Below are 21,522 nucleotides of genomic sequence, written 5' to 3'. Positions count from 1 at the left end.
CTGGTGCTTCCTGCTTTAATTTTTGCTTGTAAGCAGGAATCAGGAGGAAAGAATTATGGTCAAATTTGCCAAATGGAGGGTCAGGGAGAGGTTTGTACAGTGCCTTGCGAAAGTATTCGGCCCCCTTGAACTTTGCGACCTTTTGCCACATTTCAGGCTTCAAACATAAAGATATAAAACTGTATTTTTTTGGGGTCAACAACAAGTGGGACACAATCATGAAGTGGAACGACATTTATTGGATATTTCAAACTTTTTTAACAAATCAAAAACTGAAAAATTGGGCATGCAAAATTATTCAGCCCCCTTAAGTTAATACTTTGTAGCGCCACCTTTTGCTGCGATTACAGCTGTAAGTCGCTTGGGGTATGTCTCTATCAGTTTTGCACATCGAGAGACTGACATTTTTTCCCATTCCTCCTTGCAAAACAGCTCGAGCTCAGTGAGGTTGGATGGAGAGCATTTGTGAACAGCAGTTTTCAGTTCTTTCCACAGATTCTCGATTGGATTCAGGTCTGGACTTTGACTTGGCCATTCTAACACCTGGATATGTTTATTTTTGAACCATTCCATTGTAGATTTTGCTTTATGTTTTGGATCATTGTCTTGTTGGAAGACAACTCTCCGTCCCAGTCTCAGGTCTTTTGCAGACTCCATCAGGTTTTCTTCCAGAATGGTCCTGTATTTGGCTCCATCCATCTTCCCATCAATTTTAACCATCTTCCCTGTCCCTGCTGAAGAAAAGCAGGCCCAAACCATGATGCTGCCACCACCATGTTTGATAGTGGGGATGGTGTGTTCAGCTGTGTTGCTTTTACGCCAAACATAACGTTTTGCATTGTTGCCAAAAAGTTCAATTTTGGTTTCATCTGACCAGAGCACCTTCTTCCACATGTTTGGTGTGTCTCCCAGGTGGCTTGTGGCAAACTTTAAACAACACTTTTTATGGATATCTTTAAGAAATGGCTTTCTTCTTGCCACTCTTCCATAAAGGCCAGATTTGTGCAATATACGACTGATTGTTGTCCTATGGACAGAGTCTCCCAACTCAGCTGTAGATCTCTGCAGTTCATCCAGAGTGATCATGGGCCTCTTGGCTGCATCTCTGATCAGTCTTCTCCTTGTATGAGCTGAAAGTTTAGAGGGACGGCCAGGTCTTGGTAGATTTGCAGTGGTCTGATACTCCTTCCATTTCAATATTATCGCTTGCACAGTGCTCCTTGGGATGTTTAAAGCTTGGGAAATCTTTTTGTATCCAAATCCGGCTTTAAACTTCTTCACAACAGTATCTCGGACCTGCCTGGTGTGTTCCTTGTTCTTCATGATGCTCTCTGCGCTTTTAACGGACCTCTGAGACTATCACAGTGCAGGTGCATTTATACGGAGACTTGATTACACACAGGTGGATTGTATTTATCATCATTAGTCATTTAGGTCAACATTGGATCCTTCAGAGATCCTCACTGAACTTCTGGAGAGAGTTTGCTGCACTGAAAGTAAAGGGGCTGAATAATTTTGCACGCCCAATTTTTGTTTTTTTTGTTAAAAAAGTTCCAATAAATGTCGTTCCACTTCATGATTGTGTCCCACGTGTTGTTGATTCTTCACAAAAAAAATACAGTTTTATATCTTTATGTTTGAAGCCTGAAATGTGGCAAAAGGTCGCAAAGTTCAAGGGGGCCGAATACTTTCGCAAGGCACTGTAAATCTACATACCCAGTATGGAAGAAGATGGAGTGTAGTGAAAGTAAGGGTTTCAGTTGATAATCTAGTGCATTCTGGGTAGAAAAAGTTAGAGCAGATAATTGCTCTATAGTCAGCAGAATACAAGCAGAGTCTCCCTGACAAAGCAGATACTGATTGTGGAGTTGTCCAGAGCCAAGAGCCGGTGTGGATAGTTCAGATGAAAGATCTTAAGGAAAGGGACACTGGTTATGAGGATTCTAACCTCTGGTTAGAGTGGATTCAATATACGGCCAGATAAATAGCTAAAGAAGAATGCTATGCTTGTGCCACAGCAAACCTCAGTTAACAACCATCCCTTTTCCATTAAATGGAATTAATTCACCTAAGGGAATGGCATGTATGGTAAAGCTATTCATGGAAGCAGGAAAGCCAGATAATAAAAGTTGTATGGATTTGAACTTTTTATATCCACATGTTTCTCTGAAATCAAAGCCTCCTCCTTTCACAGAGGCAAGGGGAGACTGTTTACTGTTTGATTCAGTATAGTACTTCTGGGAAATATGTGGGGGAAATCAGTACCTGCAATAGGACAGATAATGTTACTTCTGATGCAACAAATGAGTGATTTGGCAGGCTGGTTGAGATCTGGGGATTTCAGTAAGATAAGGAGGCCCAGGGCTCACATCTGGTGGTGGTTGTGTGGGGGAATGACGTTATGGCCGAGTATTACTGGCTAATCGGACAGGGGTATGTGCACTGGTACATTTTAGAACGCATTTCATACTCCTTCAACACCATGACATGATGTTGACTAAACGGGAGAAAAGAAGTACTCCGTCTGGGTCTTTTGATGATAGGGTTTATATTAGTAACATTGTGGTTCCACGGGGGGGGGGGGGGGGGGGGATAGAATCAATCTTTAGGATGTTATTATATTTGTACAAATCCAAACGCTAGTGCAGGTCAAGCGTAACGTCGGACAAAAACTTCAAAAAGTTATATTAGAGGTCTTCGAAACATTTCAAACTATGTATAGAATCAATCTTTAGGATGTTTTTATCATAAATCTTCAATAAAGTTCCAACCGGAGAATTATTTTGTGTGTAGAGAAGCCATGGAACACAGGTCACTATCATGTGAATTGCGCTTGACCAGCCCTTGGCTCTCTGCCAGACACCTGGCTCATTCAGCTCCCATTCAGCCCCACAACACAGTAGAAGCCTCATTCAAGTTTCTAAAGACGGTTGACATCTAGTGGAAGCCCTAGAAAGTGTAACTTCATCCATATCCCACTGTGAATTCAATAAGCAAAAGCAAAACAAAAGTATCTACTTGGATATAAATATTGGACATTATCGAACAAATCAAGCATTTATTGTGGAACTAGGATTCATGGGAGTGCATTCTGATGAAGATCATCACAGGTAAGGTAATATTTATAATGTTATTTCTGATTTCTGTTGACTCCAACATGGCAGATAATTTTATTTGTTTTCTGAGCACCGTCTCAGATTATTGCATGGTTATTTTATCTCTATTTCTGCTTTTAGTGACTCCTCTCTTTAGCTGGAAAAGGGGCTGTGTTTTTCTGTGAGTTGGTGGTGACCTAACAATCGTTTGTGGTGCTTTTGCTGTAAAGCCTGTTTGAAATCGGAACACTGTGGTGGGATTATCAACAAGATTGCCTTTAAAACGGTATAAGATACATGTATGTTTGAGGAATTTTAATTATGAGATTTCTGTTTTGAATTTGGCGCCCTGCACTTTCACTAGCTGTTGTCATATTGATCCCGTTAATGGGATTGCAGCCATAAGAAGTTTAATGTGTGATGACTTTAATCCAGATCCCACTGACGAAGCAGATCAGGAAACATGTATGGTGCCTCCTCATCATCTTTACCCTCAAAGTCTAATGTAATTAGGGCCCTGTGTTTTTCCTGTGTCAGAGCCAACAGTTGTTTGTCCTTGTCAGGTCAAATCAGCACCCTAGTCATAATAAATCTTCTAAAAATGTACTTAGTAGCCACCTAATATACTCTCCCTCCGCGGCTGCTTGAAGAACAGACATGTGTTTGAGTACATCTCATGGAGGATGACGGCCCAGGGGTTCATAAGGACGGCTGAGCAGTGCAACACCCTCATCAAACGACTCAAGGCCAGCTTCCACCATGACAAGTGAATGCAAAGGATTTATACATTTCATTTCATGTCTAGTTATTTACTTTATAAATTACACCACATCATCGGAAATAAATTGATGCTTTACTTAATTTCATCTCATTAATAATCTATGTATTTGCCTGTCTTGTTTTTTATCACTTGTAACGGTTTTCATCTGGTGAAGGAGAGGAGGACCAAAACGCAGCGTGGTAAGTGTTCATGATATTTAATAGAACAAAACACTTAATGACAAAAAACAAAAGAGAACGAAATGAAACCGAAACAGTTCTGTCTGGTGCAGACACAAAACAGAAAACAACTACCCACAAAACCCATGTGGGCAAGAGCTACCTAAGTATGGTTCTCAATCAGAGACAACGACAGACAGCTGTCCCTGATTGAGAACCATACCCGGCCAAATACAAAAAAATACAAAAACATAGAACATAGAATGCCCATCCTAGTCACACCCTGGCCTAACCAAAATAGAGAATAAAAAGCCTCTCTATGGCCAGGGCGTGACATCACTGTTGATGATCCAACTGAAATTCCCTCTGAACAGTATGTCTAACAGTATTTCCTCAGAAGGGAATGTAAGTTCTATGACCAGATGGAAGATAATTTCTCAAGGGAGCTCATCGTCGACAGTTTGGCTGAAGATTCGCTAGACAATGAGGAAGCTGCTATCTGGGAGCCTACACTTGAGGTTGACCAAATGTTCTATGAGTTGTCTTATTTCAACTAATCTAACCCCCTTCCCATTGTAAACAATGTGTTCATTGGGTGTCTTTGTCTTCAGCTAGCCGTCCTTTAACTGATGGCTCCAAGTTCCCCTGCAGCGACAGTGAGACCCAGGTCCTCCTCAGTATCTGGGGTAGTGACGAGGTCCAGGAGGATCTGAGGGGTTGCACCAAAAACAGACACATTTTCACTGAGATTTCTCAGGCCATGGCCAGCGAGGGCTACCTGAGGACAGCCGAACAGTGCCAGTCTAGAGTGAAGCGGCTAAAGGCCAACTTTCGCCAGTTCTGCAAGAGCAAACCCAAAGCCATGGGGGAAAAGATATGCATATGAAATTGATAACCACTATTTATAATTGTGAATTGATTATGAAGACTCCATACTGATGGAAAAGTTGTGCATTCATGGTCAGAGGTTTGCTATGCTCATGTTAGATAAGCAAAGCTCATTAACTAACCAGATATGAAGAATAAGTATTGAGTCAACAACCAAATGTTATGTTCTATGTTCCCAGGATTGGAGCGGAAAAAGTTGAGTGCAAATTCTACGATCAGTTTGTGCAAATATTCTGGAACAAGTATCTATCCTGTGACTCTCTGGCTGAGGAATCGAATGGTGCCACAGACATGGGAGAGGTCCCAGGTGGCCAAGTCCAAGGAACTGGTAAGGGAAACAATCTCCTAATCTCTGTACAGTAGATACTATTTTTACGTTATACTATCAATTTTGTCTCCTGTCTCCTGCGTTGTTTTCAGAGATGTACTGTATTCTATAAAATATGCAGTGTTGCTATGTTGAATATTGCTGAAGAGACTCAACATCCATCTCACTTTTCTTTGTCGGAAAACAGACACGTATTTAACCTTTGTATCGGTGCTTAAATCTAAGTGTAATGGACAGAATGTCAGAATTTCAGACTGTCAGAATTTCACTGTAAGTGCACGTGTCGTGACTTAAGGCCCTATTCCCTGAACTTAACTAAACATTTTAAAGGGATTGGCTTGAGTGAATTCTCTAACGAGAATTGATCAAAACCACATGACATTCGAAACATCTATATTTATTCACTATTATTTGCCAAACAAAAGGCTGTATATGTGTATTTTATGTACATTTGTGTTTTAGCCAACTCTGCGCTTTAGTCCTTTTTTCAAGTGAACCAATTTAGATTAAATTCCTTTGAGTGGAGTTTGATTGCCTGACTGTTTGGCTACTGTATCATTTATGTTACTGTGCTATATCTTTTTTTCAATGTGTTTTAACATCTATCTCAAATCAAATCAAATTTTATTTGTCACATACACATGGTTAGCAGATGTTAATGCGAGTGTGGCGAAATGCTTGTGCTTCTAGTTCCGAAATGCAGTAATAACCAACAAGTAATCTAACTAACAATTCCAAAACTACTGTCTTCTACACAGTGTAAGGGGATAAAGAATATGTACATAAAGATATATGAATGAGTGATGGTACAGAGCAGCATAGGCAAGATACAGTAGATGGTATCGAGTACAGTATATACATATGAGATGAGTATGTAAACAAAGTGGCATAGTTAAAGTGGCTAGTGATACATGTATTACATAAGGATGCAGTAGATGATATAGAGTACAGTATTTACATCTACATATGAGATGAATAATGTAGGGTATGTAAACATTATATTAGGTAGCATTGTTTAAAGTGGCTAGTGATATATTTTACATCATTTCCCATCAATTCCCATTATTAAAGTGGCTGGAGTTGAGTCAGTGTGTTGGCAGCAGCCACTCAATGTTAGTGGTGGCTGTTTAACAGTCTGATGGCCTTGAGATAGAAGCTGTTTTTCAGTCTCTCTCGCCTTCTGGATGATAGCGGAGTGAACAGGCAGTGGCTCGGGTGGTTGTTGTCCTTGATGATCTTTATGGCCTTCCTGTAACATCGGGTGGTGTAGGTGTCCTGGAGGGCAGGTGATGCCCCCGGTGATGCGTTGTGCAGACCTCACTACCCTCTGGAGAGCCTTACGGTTGTGGGCGGAACAGTTGCCGTACCAGGCGGTGATACAGCCCGCCAGGATGCTCTCGATTGTGCATCTGTAGAAGTTTGTGAGTGCTTTTGGTGACAAGCCGAATTTCTTCAGCCTCCTGAGGTTGAAGAGGCGCTGCTGCGCCTTCTTCACGATGCTGTCTGTGAGTGGACCAATTCAGTTTGTCTGTGATGTGTGTGCCGAGGAACTTAAAACTTACTACCCTCTCCACTACTGTTCCATCGATGTGGATAGGGGGGTGTTCCCTCTGCTGTTTCCTGAAGTCCACAATCATCTCCTTAGTTTTGTTGACGTTGAGTGTGAGGTTATTTTCCTGACACCACACTCCGAGGGCCCTCACCTCCTCCCTGTAGGCCGTCTCGTCATTGTTGGTAATCAAGCCTACCACTGTTGTGTCGTCCGCAAACTTGATGATTGAGTTGGAGGCGTGCGTGGCCACGCAGTCGTGGGTGAACAGGGAGTACAGGAGAGGGCTCAGAACGCACCCTTGTGGGGCCCCAGTGTTGAGGATCAGCGGGGTGGAGATGTTGTTGCCTACCCTCACCCCCTGGGGGCGACCCGTCAGGAAGTCCAGTATCCAGTTGCAGTATCTAGATTCAGGTTTATGTTGTTACCAGCTGTAACCATTGGATAAAGACCAAATCCTATTTTATTGTCAACAGATTGTCTGTTGTAAGTAGCCACTAGAATTCTGGAAGCACAGACACCTACTTCCTGCTTACTCATTCGTTATTTTTAGATGACACGTGAGATAGCGTTTTCATCATTCATTGATGGTGTTCGTTGTCCCTCGGAACACCATTTGCATAGAGAGGAGACTTTGCATAGCCAGCACATGCTTCAGTGCTCTGGTAGTGTTTATAGCCTTGTGAGTTTAACACTTCATGACTGAGAGCTGTCCTTCATGACAACAGAACCCACAACAACCATGACTTTTATCACCATCTTCATCTGGACACTTGCCGTCTGTCTCCAAGGTAATATAATTTACAGAAAATTACCCTGACAATATAAAGGAATTATTTTTTACTGGACAAATGAATGAACAATTAAATTATAAATATACATTGCATCTCTGTTTCAGAGTCAAGAGGCCAGGTCACAGTGACCCAGACTCCTGCAGTGAAAGCTGTTTCAGTGGGTCACTCAGTCAGTCTCAGCTGTAAAACCAGCAGTGCTGTATACAGTAACAGCAATGGACACTTTTTGCACTGGTATCAACAGAAACCTGGAGGAGCTCCTAAACTCCTAATATACTGGGCTAAAACCCTTCAGTCTGGGACTCCATCTAGATTCAGTGGCAGTGGATCAGGGAGTGACTTCACTCTGACCATCAGTGGAGTCCAGGTTGAAGATGTAGGAGCTTACTACTGTCAGAGTTACCACAGTGGTCCAGTGTTCACACAGTGATACAGAGCCGTACAAAAACCTCCCTCAGTCAGACTGCACAGTGACTGTACTGATACAGCTGGGACCTACTGCAGGTGCTGAGGGGGAAGAGACAGTGACATGGAACACTGATCAGTGGAAGAGGTCAACTTTGAAAACAGAAAGAATCATATGTTCTCCAACATCGTCTTTATCATCGTCATCATCATCGTCATTATTATCATCATCATGGTTGTAACTTGTTATATTGGACATGAACTGAAAGTGTACATAAAAGTTATTTGTAGTTTTGGAAGACAATACCAGTCCATAGTAGAGTAAGATGTACAGAAGTAAGAGGAAAAGTATCAGCCCCCCAAACCAATTCCCTACATGCACTTCACAACCAGTTATTGATGTGATCATCTAGCATGTATTAACTCTTTTCATGAGCTGTTAGATCTGTGAATGAGACATGATGCTGGGCTCAAACATGACACATTGATGTAGATACATACACTACATACTATTATCATAAAGTATCATTTCCATTTTATCTGTCATTAATTACATGGTGGCATATCTGTTATGTGTCCTTCCCTGAATCCACCATAGAGGTTAAAACCAGTCCACTCCCTCACATCTGGCCCAGTCCAGGGTATTTAAGGCAGTAAAACAGGTCAACTGGTAGACTGGTAGCTGTGGGAGTGAAACAGATTTACATAGACATGACTGGTTGGTTCTGCTTGTCCCAGAATAGAGCAGAACTGTCACCAGATGTTCACTCTGTCCCCAGGGGGTTGGAGGTAGAGAAGACCTGGGAAAATGTAATGGGAAAAGCGTAGACCACACATTGTTGAAAACCATTGGAAAAATATCTAATTTAATAAAATCAAATTAGGAATTAAACATTACAAATATACAGTTGATGTCGGAAGTTTACAGACACCTTAGCCAAATACATTTAAATACAGTTTTTCACAATTCCTGACATTTAATCCTAGTACAAATTCCCTGTCTTAGGTCAGTTAGGATCACCACTATTTTAAGAATGTCAAATGTCAGAATAATAGTAGAGAGAATGATTTATTTCAGCTTTTATTTCTTTCATCACATTCCCGGTGGGTCAGAAGTTTACTTACAGCCCATTAGTATTTGGTAATGAAGGAGGTTCACCTAGGGGTCATGATAGGGGCTTACCAAATGTTTGATGTATTATAATAATTGATTATGCTTATGTTGTATTAATATAAGGGGAGGGGTTATAAGACCCCACCCTCCTTACATTTATAGGGTTCTAGACTACAGATGAACAATACATATTCATTATAGATGTTTATAATTGTTCCACCACTGTTTTCTGGTCTCTTTGCCTCTTATAAAGAGACCTCTCTGAGAAATGTGTGACTGTGAAGACAGAACTCTGCAGGGGAGTGTAAGAGAAGAGATTAGTTAGACGTTCCACTATACATCAACTTGGACATTTACTGCTAAGCTTTTAGATAGCTATATAAACAAGAGTTTTAGTGTTGAGTAGGCATGGTTTTGGTCTCATGAGTAAAAGATAATGATGTAGGCAGTGACATCACTCGGGCTGGACTTTGGGTTTAATAAAATAACTTGGGACCATTTCTTTGATACAGAACTTACTCGGAAACATGCTTTATGTTCCAGTTGTCAACTTCTGTCTGTACAATAGGGACTGATAGTACTGAAGTACAAATATAACACAATAGGGACAGAGAGTACTGAACTACTAATATAATACAATAGGGACAGAGAGTACTGAACTACTAATATAATACAATAGGGACTGATAGTACTGAAGTACAAATATAACACAATAGGGACAGAGAGTACTGAACTACTAATATAATACAATAGGGACTGATAGTACTGAAGTACAAATATAACACAATAGGGACAGAGAGTACTGAACTACTAATATAATACAATAGGGACTGATAGTACTGAAGTACAAATATAACACAATAGGGACAGAGAGTACTGAACTACTAATATAATACAATAGGGACTGATAGTACTGAAGTACAAATATAACACAATAGGGACAGAGAGTACTGAACTACTAATATAATACAATAGGGACTGATAGTACTGAAGTACTGGAATAACGTATTAGGGACGGATAATCCTGGGTTATGAGTATAATCCACTGACATACTTAGATAATTAAATCTTCCTCTTAGATCACTGATTTACAGTATAAGTTATTTATAACACAATAAAATATTCTGTATCTGCATAATCTGTATGTAGTTATATAGCTAACAGTTATGAATGTAGGTACTAGCAGTAAGACTATTTACATATGACAGTTTGCATTGGCAGCACATGCTTCAGTGCTCTGGGAGTATTTATAACCCTGTGAGTTTAACACTTCATGACTGAGAGCTGTCCTTCATGACAACAGAACCCAAAACAACCATGACTTTTATCACCATCTTCATCTGGATATTTGCCCTCTGCTTTCAAGGTAATATATTTTACATACATTTACCCTGACTGTAGTTACTTAACCTTATTAAAGTAAATACCATTATGTTATTGTAAAGTCATTATTTTGTAAAGCAATGAGCAAATTAATGGGCGATTGAATGTTAATTACATCTCTGTTTCAGAGTCCAGAGGCCAGGTCACAGTGACCCAGACTCCTGCAGTGAAAGCTGTTTCAGTGGGTCACTCAGTCAGTCTCAGCTGTAAGACCAGCAGTGCAGTATACAGTGATACACATGGACAGAGGTTGGCCTGGTATCAACAGAAACTCGGAGAATCTCCTAAACTCCTTACATATTTCATTAGTACCCGTAACTCTGGGACTCCATCTAGATTCAGTGGCAGTGGATCTGGGAGTGACTTCACTCTGACCATCAGTGGAGTCCAGGCTGAAGATGCAGGAGATTACTACTGTCAGAGTTACCACAGCAGTGGTAATGTGTTCACACAGTGATACAGAGCCGTACAAAAACCTCCCTCAGTCAGACTGCACAGTGACTGTACTGATACAGATTGGGACCTACTGCAGGTGCTGAGGGGGAAGAGACAGAGACATGGAACACTGAGCAGCGAGGAAACATTGAATAAGGGTAGAAAGTGTCATTTAAATCACATGTTCTCCTTCATCATCATCATCATCATCATGGTTGTGACTCATTATATTTGTTATGACCTGAAAGATCATCTAAATGTTATGAGGTTTTGAAAACACAATACCTGCCAAATACAAAATAAGAAGTAAAAGAAAAGGTGTCATGACCTCAACATTGCTTCAACGTTACAATCACTGAAGCCCCCAAAACAAGTCCCCAAATGTCTGATTTAAATGGATTTGATTTTACAGGATTATATTAACTATTTTCAATATGCAGGTTCCTGACTGTTAGATCTGTGAATGAGACATGATGCTGGGTTCAAACATGAGACACTATCTACATAAAGTATAATTTCCATTTTAGCTGTCATTAATTACATGGTGACATATCTGTTATGTCTACCTCCCTGAATCCACCATAGAGGTTAAACCTGTCCACTCCCTCACATCTGGCCCAGTCTAGGGTATTTCAGGCAGTGAAACTGTTCAACTGCTAGACTGATAGCTGTCAGACTATAAGGGCACCAGACGAGACACAGATGCAGACACGGGAGGCAGATGGTTTGAGTCATTTTTTATTATAATCACCTCCTTGACCAAGGCCCTTCTCCCGCAATTGCTCAGTTTGGCCGAGCAGCCAGCTGTAGGAAGAGTCTTGGGGGTTCCAAACTTCTTCCACTTAAGAATGATGGAGGCTACTGTGTTCTTGGGGACTTTCAATGCTGCAGAAATGTTTTGGTACCTTTACCCAGATCTGTGTCTAGACACAATTCTGTCTCAGCATTCTACAGACAATTCATTTGACCTCATGGCTTGGTTTTTGCTCTGACATGCACTGTCAACTGTGGGACCTCATATAGACAGGTTGTTTGCCTTTCCAAATCATGTCCAATCAATTGACTATATCACAGGTGGACTCCGATCAAGTTGTAGAAAGATCTCAAGTGTGATCAATGGAAACAGGATGCAACTGAGCTCAATTTAGAGGGGTCTGAATACCTATGTAAATAAGGTATTTCTGTTTTTGTTTTTTATAAATGTGCAAACATTTATAAAAATGTGTTATTGCTTTGTCATTATGAGGTATTGTGTGCAGATTGATGAGGGAAAAAAACATTTAATCATTTTAGAATGAGGCTGTTAAAATGTGGAAAAAGTTAAGTTGTCTGAATACTTTACGAATGCACTGTATGTACATCAACAGTTTAATACTATGGGTCTTGACTAGAATACAGTATAAACACACTGAACAAAAATGTAAACGCAACATTTTAAATGTTGGTCCCATGTTTCATGAGCTGAAATAACAGCAATTTTCCACATGCAATGTTAGAAATATTATGAATAAATGAATAAACAATATCCTCATTTTAAATAGAACTGTAACTAAGTAAACTTATACTCTGTTTTATTATATCTGATTAACAATATGAGTTCATAAGAAGGAATTGTGTGACACAGACAAGGAGTAATTAAAGTTAATGAACACCATTCCAACTAGGAAGAAAGAAATGGGTTGTGGTTTAAGTAAACAGATAAGGTAGTTAACCTATGGTTGAACCGACTAAACCTAGCTCTGGGGTGTTTTAGATAAGACAGTGAGTGCATTCCTAGGTTTTCTGTTAATTAGAACTGTCAGCTAAGTGGTGATCGATAATGTTGAGGGGTCAAAAGTGAATTCAGTTATGTTGTGCGACCTGTGAGTGTGTTAGTGAGTTAGAATGAACTTTTAACTTCTTATGGAGGTGATCCCTGCAGAGGGATAGCTCAGCGGAATTTTCAGAGCGCCACCTATAGTACTTTACTTAGTACTCGTTAAATCTCAAACTTTCATTAAAATACACATGCCAGGTACTGAATTAAAGCTACACTCGTTGTGAATCTAGCCACCAAGTCAGATTTGTAAAATGCTTTTCGGCGAAAGCATGAGAAGCTATTATCTGATAGCATGCACCCCCCAAAATACCAGCACGACACGTAAACAACAGATTTTGCGGTAGCCGGCGCTACCCAAAACGCAGAAATAAAATATAAAACATTCATTACCTTGGACGAGCTTCTTTGTTGGCACTCCTATATGTCCCATAAACATCACAATTGGGTCTTTTTCCCGATTAAATCCGTCATTGTATACCCAAAATGTCATTTGCTGAAGGCCAGTCTGATGCTGCAAAAAGTCCATTTACAAGACGCAACGTCACTTTTTAAAATTACAAAAGTCGCCTATAAACTTTTACAAATCACTTCAAACGACGTTTCTAAACCAACTTTAGGTATTAAAACCTGTTGAGGATATGGCAGACATACGCCCCCTTTGGAGAGATTGGGTACCCCTAGTAAACTGGAAAAAAAATCGTTCAAAAATTGTTAATATATGCAAATAAAAATTATTATTGGATAGAAAACACTCTAAAGATTCTAAAACCGTTGGAATTATGTCTGTAAGTATAGCAGAACTCACAGGGCAGGCATTCTTCCAAACTAGTTTTTGTGGCCATGAAAGTTGGAGCAACTTTGACGTCATGGCCCCCACCCTTCCCAACCAGCTATGATTCTGTGGACACTTTCTATCTCTTCCGCTAGATGTCCTCTTTCATTAGAGCTTCAAACCGTTCAAATCGCGCGAGAATTGACCCTATGGGAGTGAAATTAGTGCGTGCCACGAGAGAATAGGCTGTGCGTATGGGCGCGAATTGGTCACAGCCATTCCTTTGTTTCCAGCACTCAAGAGAAGGGCAGACGATGGCCGATTGAATTTAAGTTTGTTTTGCACGTCTAAAACATCATAAAGCTTGCTTCTGCACTTAGTTTGACCTGTTTAGTCGACATATAATGTGTAATTTTGAAGTTTTGATGCGCAACTTATCCGGACCAGAGGACGTTTTGGGTGCATTTCAGCTGATGTTATTAGCAGTAGCTAATACAAAGACGCAAGACTTGAAACCAAACGATGTATTGGGTAAGTATGAAGCCTTCCAGAACATTCTGAACGAAGACCATCGAAGGTAAGGGAATATTTATGCTTAAATCTGTGTTTCTGTTGACTCCAACATTACGTGGAAATGTAGCCTGGAACTGAGCGCTGTCTCACAATATGGAATAGTGTGCGATTTCTGTAACGTTAAAAATAAATCTAACACAGCGGTTGCATAAAGAAGCAGTGTATCTTTCTAACTATATGTAGAACATGTATATTTAGTCAAAGTTTATGATGTCTATTTACGTTATCTTGCCGCGCTACATAGATTTCCTGAGGGCATTTTTGAGTAATTTCTGAAGGTGAACTCACTGTAAATGGACATTTATGGATATAAATGGCATATTATTGAAAAAAAAAAATATGTACTGTGTAATATGTCATATTACTGTCATCTGATGAAGATTTTCAAAAGGTTAGTGAGCGATTTATTTTTTAATCCTGCGTTTGTTGATTGCATGTTTTGGCTATTGAAATGAGCTGTGTCTGGTGGTGGTTTTACATATATATGTGCTATGTTTTCGCCGTAAAACATTTTAGAAATCTGACTTGCTGGCTAGATGAACAAGATGTTTATCTTTCATTTGAGCTATTGGACTTGTTAATGTGTGGAGGTTAAATATTTTTAAGAATATTTTTGCGTTCCATGCGCCACCGTTTCAGCTGCACGTGGGAGGGTTGATTCCCAATTGGGAACCAATATCGTAAACAGGTTAATAAACGTTAATGATGTATCAAATTGATCACGGGGCGATCTGTATTCGATAGCAGCAAGTCTGGAAAACATCGTCCATTTTTTCCGTTTCACAACATCCTGTGGTGCGTCAGAAGAAGGGAGAAGGGAAGGAAGGGATATTGATAGCAATGGTGACATCGTGTGGAAGCTGTAGGCGTTTACAGGGGGTTTGCATATATTTTCCCTGGTCTTAAACAATTGATTGAATGGCGGATGAATATTTTTGTTTTGTTTTTGGTAAACAGTTTTACCAGGGATTTTTACTCCTAAACACGTTCTGTTATAGCCACAGACCCGATTTAACCAGTTTTAGAAACTTCAGAGTGTTTTCTATCCACACATACTTATCATATGCATATACTATATTCCTGGCATGAGTAGCAGGACTTTGAAATGTTGCGCGATTTTTAACAAAAAGCTGCGAAAATTCGCATCATCCATAATTAACCTCACTTGATTCTAGGTCGGGAGGAGGGGATTCATTCTAGAAGCAATGAAATGACGTCATGTTATTGTATATAAACTGTTGCTCGTGGTAACGTGGCAGCGCGCTCCGAGAATAAATTCTGTTACCTATTATTGATAAGACTGGTCTCCGTCTATTTTATGCAAACAAGAATCTTACAAATTCTCATAAAATAGATTAAGGGAATTCAATTAATGAAAACACATTGGTATAATTCAATTACAGTAACAATTGGTCCTTCGAGCGGGATTCCACAAACTTTCCTCTGTCGTCCGAAGGGATAGCCGAAAGCCGTGCATGGACGGGTCTGGAATCGTTATTTAAAGACCTTGCCTCTGGGTTGAGGTTTAAAAAACAGGCCGGTATATGATCTAAGGGCGACAGAGAAGGTGACGAAATCGAACCGGCATTGCTTTTCCCAGTCTACAGGACGAAGGTAAATAGTCTTTATTCTCGAATTTGGGAGGAATTATTTAAGATATTTTTGATTGAATGTTCTAAAGGAGTTTGGATTTCATCAATGATAGGTGCTTGAATATTCTGAACAAATGCACTAGGTTTCTACTTTGTGTTTTAACCAAAATGGATAGGAAGGAAGGAAGAGAGGTCCGAAATGACCTTGGTAATGAATTCTACCACAAATAAACATAACGGAAGGAAGGGATATAGTAAGTTTTGTTAGATAGGACGGTCGTTCTGTACAAATAGGATAGCCATTAATTCAAAAGACATACCTAAATATAAATTAGGCTTTTTTTTTATTATTATTTTTTTATTTCACCTTTATTTAACCAGGTAGGCTAGTTGACAACAAGTTCTCATTTACAACTGCGACCTGGCCAAGATAAAGCATAGCAGTGTGAACAGACAACATAGAATTACACATGGAGTAAACAATTAACAAGTCAATAACACAGTAGAAAAAATAAAAAAAAGAGAGTCTATATACATTGTGTGCAAAAGGCATGAGGAGGTAGAAGAATAATTACAATTTTGCAGATTAACACTGGAGTGATAAATGATCAGATGGTCATGTTCAGGTAGAGATACTGGTGTGCAAAAGAGCAGAAAAGTAAATACATATAAACAGTATGGGGATGAGGTAGGTAAAATTGGGTGGGCTATTTACCGATAGACTATGTACAGCTGCAGCGATCGGTTAGCTGCTCAGATAGCAGATGTTTGAAGTTGGTGAGGGAGATAAAAGTCTCCAACTTCAGCGATTTTTGCAATTCGTTCCAGTCACAGGCAGCAGAGAACTGGAATGAAAGGCGGCCAAATGAGGTGTTGGCTTTAGGGATGATCAGTGAGATACACCTGCTGGAGCGCGTGCTACGGGTGGGTGTTGCCATCGTGACCAGTGAACTGAGATAAGGCGGAGCTTTACCTAGCATGGACTTGTAGATGACCTGGAGCCAGTGGGTCTGGCGACGAATATGTAGCGAGGGCCAGCCGACTAGAGCATACAGGTCGCAGTGGTGTTTGGGTATGGACCTGGAAAGTATGACATTATTTTGCAGGCTATCTCTGCAGTAGACTGCAACTCCTCCCCCTTTGGCAGTTCTATCTTGACGGAAAATGTTATAGTTATAGGTATGGAAATCTTAGAATTTTTGGTGGCCTTCCTGAGCCAGGATTCAGACACGGCAAGGACATCAGGGTTAGCAGAGTGTGCTAAAGCAGTGAGTAAAACAAACTTAGGGAGGAGGCTTCTGATGTTGACATGCATGAAACCAAGGCCTTTTCGATCACAGAAGTCAACAAATGAGGGTGCCTGGGGACATGCAGGGCCTGGGTTTACCTCCACATCACCCGCGGAACAGAGGAGGAGTAGTATGAGGGTGCGGCTAAAGGCTATCAAAACTGGTCGCCTAGAGCGTTGGGGACAAAGAATAAAAGGAGCAGATTTCTGGGCATGGTAGAATATATTCAGGGCATAATGCGCAGACAGGGGTATGGTGGGGTGCGGGTACCACAGAGGTAAGCCCAGGCACTGGGTGATGATAAGAGAGGTTGTATCTCTGGACATGCTGGTTGTAATGGGTGAGGTCACCACCTGTGTGGGAGGTGGGACAAAGGAGGTATCAGAGGTATGAAGAGTGGAACTAGGGGCTCCATTGTAAACTAAAACAATGATAACTAACCTGAACAACAGTATACAAGGCATATTGACATTTGAGAGAGACATACAGCGAGGCATACAGTAATCACAGGTGTTGATTGGGAGAGCTAGCTAAAACAGCAGGTGAGACAACAACAGCAGGTAAAATGGCGTTGACTAGGCAGAGAGGGTCGGATTAACTACACACAGAGCCTGAGTGCGGCTGGGGCCGACAGATAAAAACATAAACAAACAGAATTGAGTACCGTGATTAATTCATGTTATTGTCAGTTAAAATACTGTGGATCCCTGAAGGAAAGAGCTTATTAGTGTAGGAAGGATTTGATATGTTTAGCATTTGTTTTGGCTTTGTTTGACTATTAGGAGGTTTTTTAAATAGTATTAAATTTGACAGGAATATATGACATCTGTGATGATTTAGGATTATTGTAAGGATTAAGATAGATTGATTAAGGAAATGTAAGGACTTTAGAGATTGCCAATCATAGACATGTTTTTTCTAAAATCAATGAATTTAGATAAAGTCAAACAGTGAGACGCTTAGTGGTATTTGAGAGATAGGAGGGGAAAGGGTTACTGTTTAAATCGATAAATATATATATTTAAGAAAATCTATAAGTAGCACAGATACTTCTTAAAGTAGCTAAGACACTTGACAGAGAATTGGTACAGGATTGACATGAATGGACGCCCAAGGGAGTATTGGACATGTGGAGAATGAAAGGGGCTCCTACATGATGATGTCAGACACAAGGATAATTTTCAAATCTTACCTAAGTCATTGTTTAGAGTAGGCAAGGTTGTTACCTGGGCAGAGCCAGGTATCAAAGGGGGGATGGGTAAATTGTGGTCTAGGATATGATGTGGCCTACTGGATAATAAACTAATAAAAAACATTTTTTTAGCTAACAAGTAGGTATAGAAGTTAAAGATATAATCAGATAGAACAAATGAGAAACTGTTTGTTAACCAAACCTGTATGTCCAAGATTTTATGCACTACAGGTGAATTACAGGTGAAGTCACTCAATCCAGTCCCTGAGGCCTGTTGGGGGGACCATACCAAGGACTCCTGGTGACAGCTAGCTGAAAGAGCTACCCGGATTCATATCACACTGCGGGAGCGTAAGACACATTGACACTGTCGAAGAATAGCAGTGTTCGAGAGGAGAACTGGAATTAACAGAATTCCGGGGGCCATCTCTCGAATTAAGATTTCCTTTCCCGTCATTCCATCCCTGTTTTTGTTCATAGAAGTGAAAGTGTGTCTGGCTCTTGCTGATGATGTGTTCTCTGGAAGAGGGTGGGGCTTTATGGGTGGGCTGTCCATCCTGAGCTGTCTGGTTGTGGGAGCCTTATTCCTGATACACCATGAACACCGAGAAGGCCAGAGGGTAATATTGACATAGTTAAACAATGAGGATTTAGTATTAACCAAGCATAAGAGATCACTTGATCTGGATAAACAGGAAGTGAGAGTGGGATTGGGAAGGATGTCTCAGTGGAGTTCTATGTAGACCAAATGGGGCCTCTGACTCCTTGGCAGTTCAGGATTAAGAGCAGCTATTATGGAAGACATCTATGCAAGTCCCTGTGTAGTTCATGGAAACAGGTTATAGCTCACATCATGTGAGAGGGCTACATAAATCTACCTACCCAGTATGGAAGAAGATGGAGTGTAGTGAAAGTAAGGGTTTCAGTTGATAATCTAGTGCATTCTGGGTAGAAAAAGTTAGAGCAGATAATTGCTCTATAGTCAGCAGAATACAAGCAGAGTCCCCCTGACAAAGCAGATACTGATTGTGGAGTTGTCCAGAGCCAAGAGCCGGTGTGGATAGTTCAGATGAAAGATCTTAAGAAAAGGGAAACTGGTTATGAGGATTCTAACCTCTGGTTAGAGTGGATTCAATATACGGCCAGATAAATAGCTAAAGAAGAATGCTATGCTTGTGCCACAGCAAACCTCAGTTAACAACCATCCCTTTTCCATTAAATGGAATTAATTCACCTAAGGGAATGGCATGTATGGTAAAGCTATTCATGGAAGCAGGAAAGCCAGATAATAACGTATGGATTTGCACTATTTATATCCACATGTTCCTCTGAAATCTAAGCCTCCTCCTTTCACAGAGGCAAGGGGAGACTGTTTACTGTTTGATTCAGTATAGTACTTCTGGGAAATATGTGGGGGAAATCAGTACCTGCAATAGGACAGATAATGTTACTTCTGATGCAACAAATGAGTGATTTGGCAGGCTGGTTGAGATCTGGGGATTTCAGTAAGATAAGGAGGCCCAGGGCTCACATCTGGTGGTGGTTGTGTGGGGGAATGACGTTATGGCCGAGTATTACTGGCTAATCGGACCGGGGTATGTGCACTGGTACATTTTAGACTGCATTTCATACTCATTCAACACCATGACATGATGTTGACTAAACGGGAGAAAAGAAGTACTCCGTCTGGGTCTCTGATGATAGGGTTTATATTAGTAACATTGTGGTTCCACGGGGGGGGGATAGAATCAATCTTTAGGATGTTATTATATTTGTACAAATCCAAACGCTCGTGCAGGTCGAGCGTAACGTCGGACAAAAACTTCAAAAAGTTATATTAGAGGTCTTCGAAACATTTCAAACTAAGTATCGAATCAATCTTTAGGATGTTTTTATCATAAATCTTCAATAACGTTCCAACCGGATAATTATTTTGTGTGTAGAGAAGCCATGGAACACAGGTCACTATCATGTGAATTGCGCTTGACCAGCCCTTGGCTCTCTGCCAGACACCTGGCTCATTCAGCTCCCATTCAGCCCCACAAGACAGTAGAAGCCTCATTCAAGTTTCTAAAGACGGTTGACATCTAGTGGAAGCCCTAGAAAGTGTAACTTCATCCATATCCCACTGTGAATTCAAGAAGCCCTAACAAAAGTATCTACTTGGATATAAATATTGGACATTATCGAACAAATCAAGCAATTATTGTGGAACTAGGATTCATGGGAGTGCCTTCTGATGAAGATCATCACAGGTAAGGTAATATTTATAATGTTATTTCTGATTTCTGTTGACTCCAACATGGCAGATAATTTTATTTGTTTTCTGAGCACCGTCTCAGATTATTGCATGGTTATTTTATCTCTATTTCTGCTTTTTGTGACTCCTCTCTTTAGCTGGAAAAGGGGCTGTGTTTTTCTGTGAGTTGGTGGTGACCTAACAATCGTTTGTGGTGCTTTTGCTGTAAAGCCTGTTTGAAATCGGAACACTGTGGTGGGAATCAACAAGATTGCCTTTAAAACGGTATAAGATACATGTATGTTTGAGGAATTTTAATTATGAGATTTTTGTTTTGAATTTGGCGCCCTGCACTTTCACTAGCTGTTGTCATATCGATCCCGTTAATGGGATTGCAGCCATAAGAAGTTTAATGTGTGATGACTTTAATCCAGATCCCACTGACGAAGCAGATCAGGAAACATGTATGGTGCCTCCTCATCATCTTTACCCTCAAAGTCTAATGTAATTAGGGCCCTGTGTTTTTCCTGTGTCAGAGCCAACAGTTGTTTGTCCTTGTCAGGTCAAATCAGCACCCTAGACATAATAAATCTTCAAAAAATGTACTTAGTAGCCACCTAATATACTCTCCCTCCGCGGCTGCTTGAAGAACAGACATGTGTTTGAGTACATCTCATGGAGGATGACGACCCAGGGGTTCATCAGGACAGCTGAGCAGTGCAACACCCTCATCAAACGACTCAAGGCCAGCTTCCACCATGACAAGTGAATGCAAAGGATTTATACATTTCATTTCATGTCTAGTTATTTACTTTATAAATTACACCACATCATCGGATATAAATTGATGCTTTACTTAATTTCATCTCATTAATAATCTATGTATTTGCCTGTCTTGTTTTTTATCACTTGTAACGGTTTTCATCTGGTGAAGGAGAGGAGGACCAAAACGCAGCGTGGTAAGTGTTCATGATATTTAATAGAACAAAACACTTAATGACAAAAAACAAAAGAGAACGAAATGAAACCGAAACAGTTCTGTCTGGTGCAGACACAAAACAGAAAACAACTACCCACAAAACCCATGTGGGCAAGAGCTACCTAAGTATGGTTCTC

The 21,522-nt window shown here is 40.4% G+C and overlaps 2 gene segments (V, D, J or C); both read left to right on the top strand.

Moving 5' to 3' along the window:
• LOC110513580 overlaps positions 1-11,698 on the top strand; it is a 32,330-nt gene extending 20,632 nt beyond the window's left edge. Inside the window, 1 exon segment of the V gene segment in view lies at positions 10,832-11,698. Within this exon segment, the coding sequence occupies positions 10,832-10,952 (121 nt within the window).
• Positions 7,420-8,156, top strand: LOC110500028. The segment is given in 2 exon segments: positions 7,420-7,590; positions 7,698-8,156. Coding segments are annotated over 2 exon segments (399 nt in total).
• Positions 11,699-21,522: the final 9,824 nt, after the last annotated feature.

Source organism: Oncorhynchus mykiss, chromosome 21 (assembly GCF_013265735.2).
Source record: "Oncorhynchus mykiss isolate Arlee chromosome 21, USDA_OmykA_1.1, whole genome shotgun sequence".
Lineage (NCBI taxonomy): Eukaryota > Metazoa > Chordata > Actinopteri > Salmoniformes > Salmonidae > Oncorhynchus > Oncorhynchus mykiss.
This window is presented reverse-complemented; position numbering and strand designations above follow the sequence as displayed.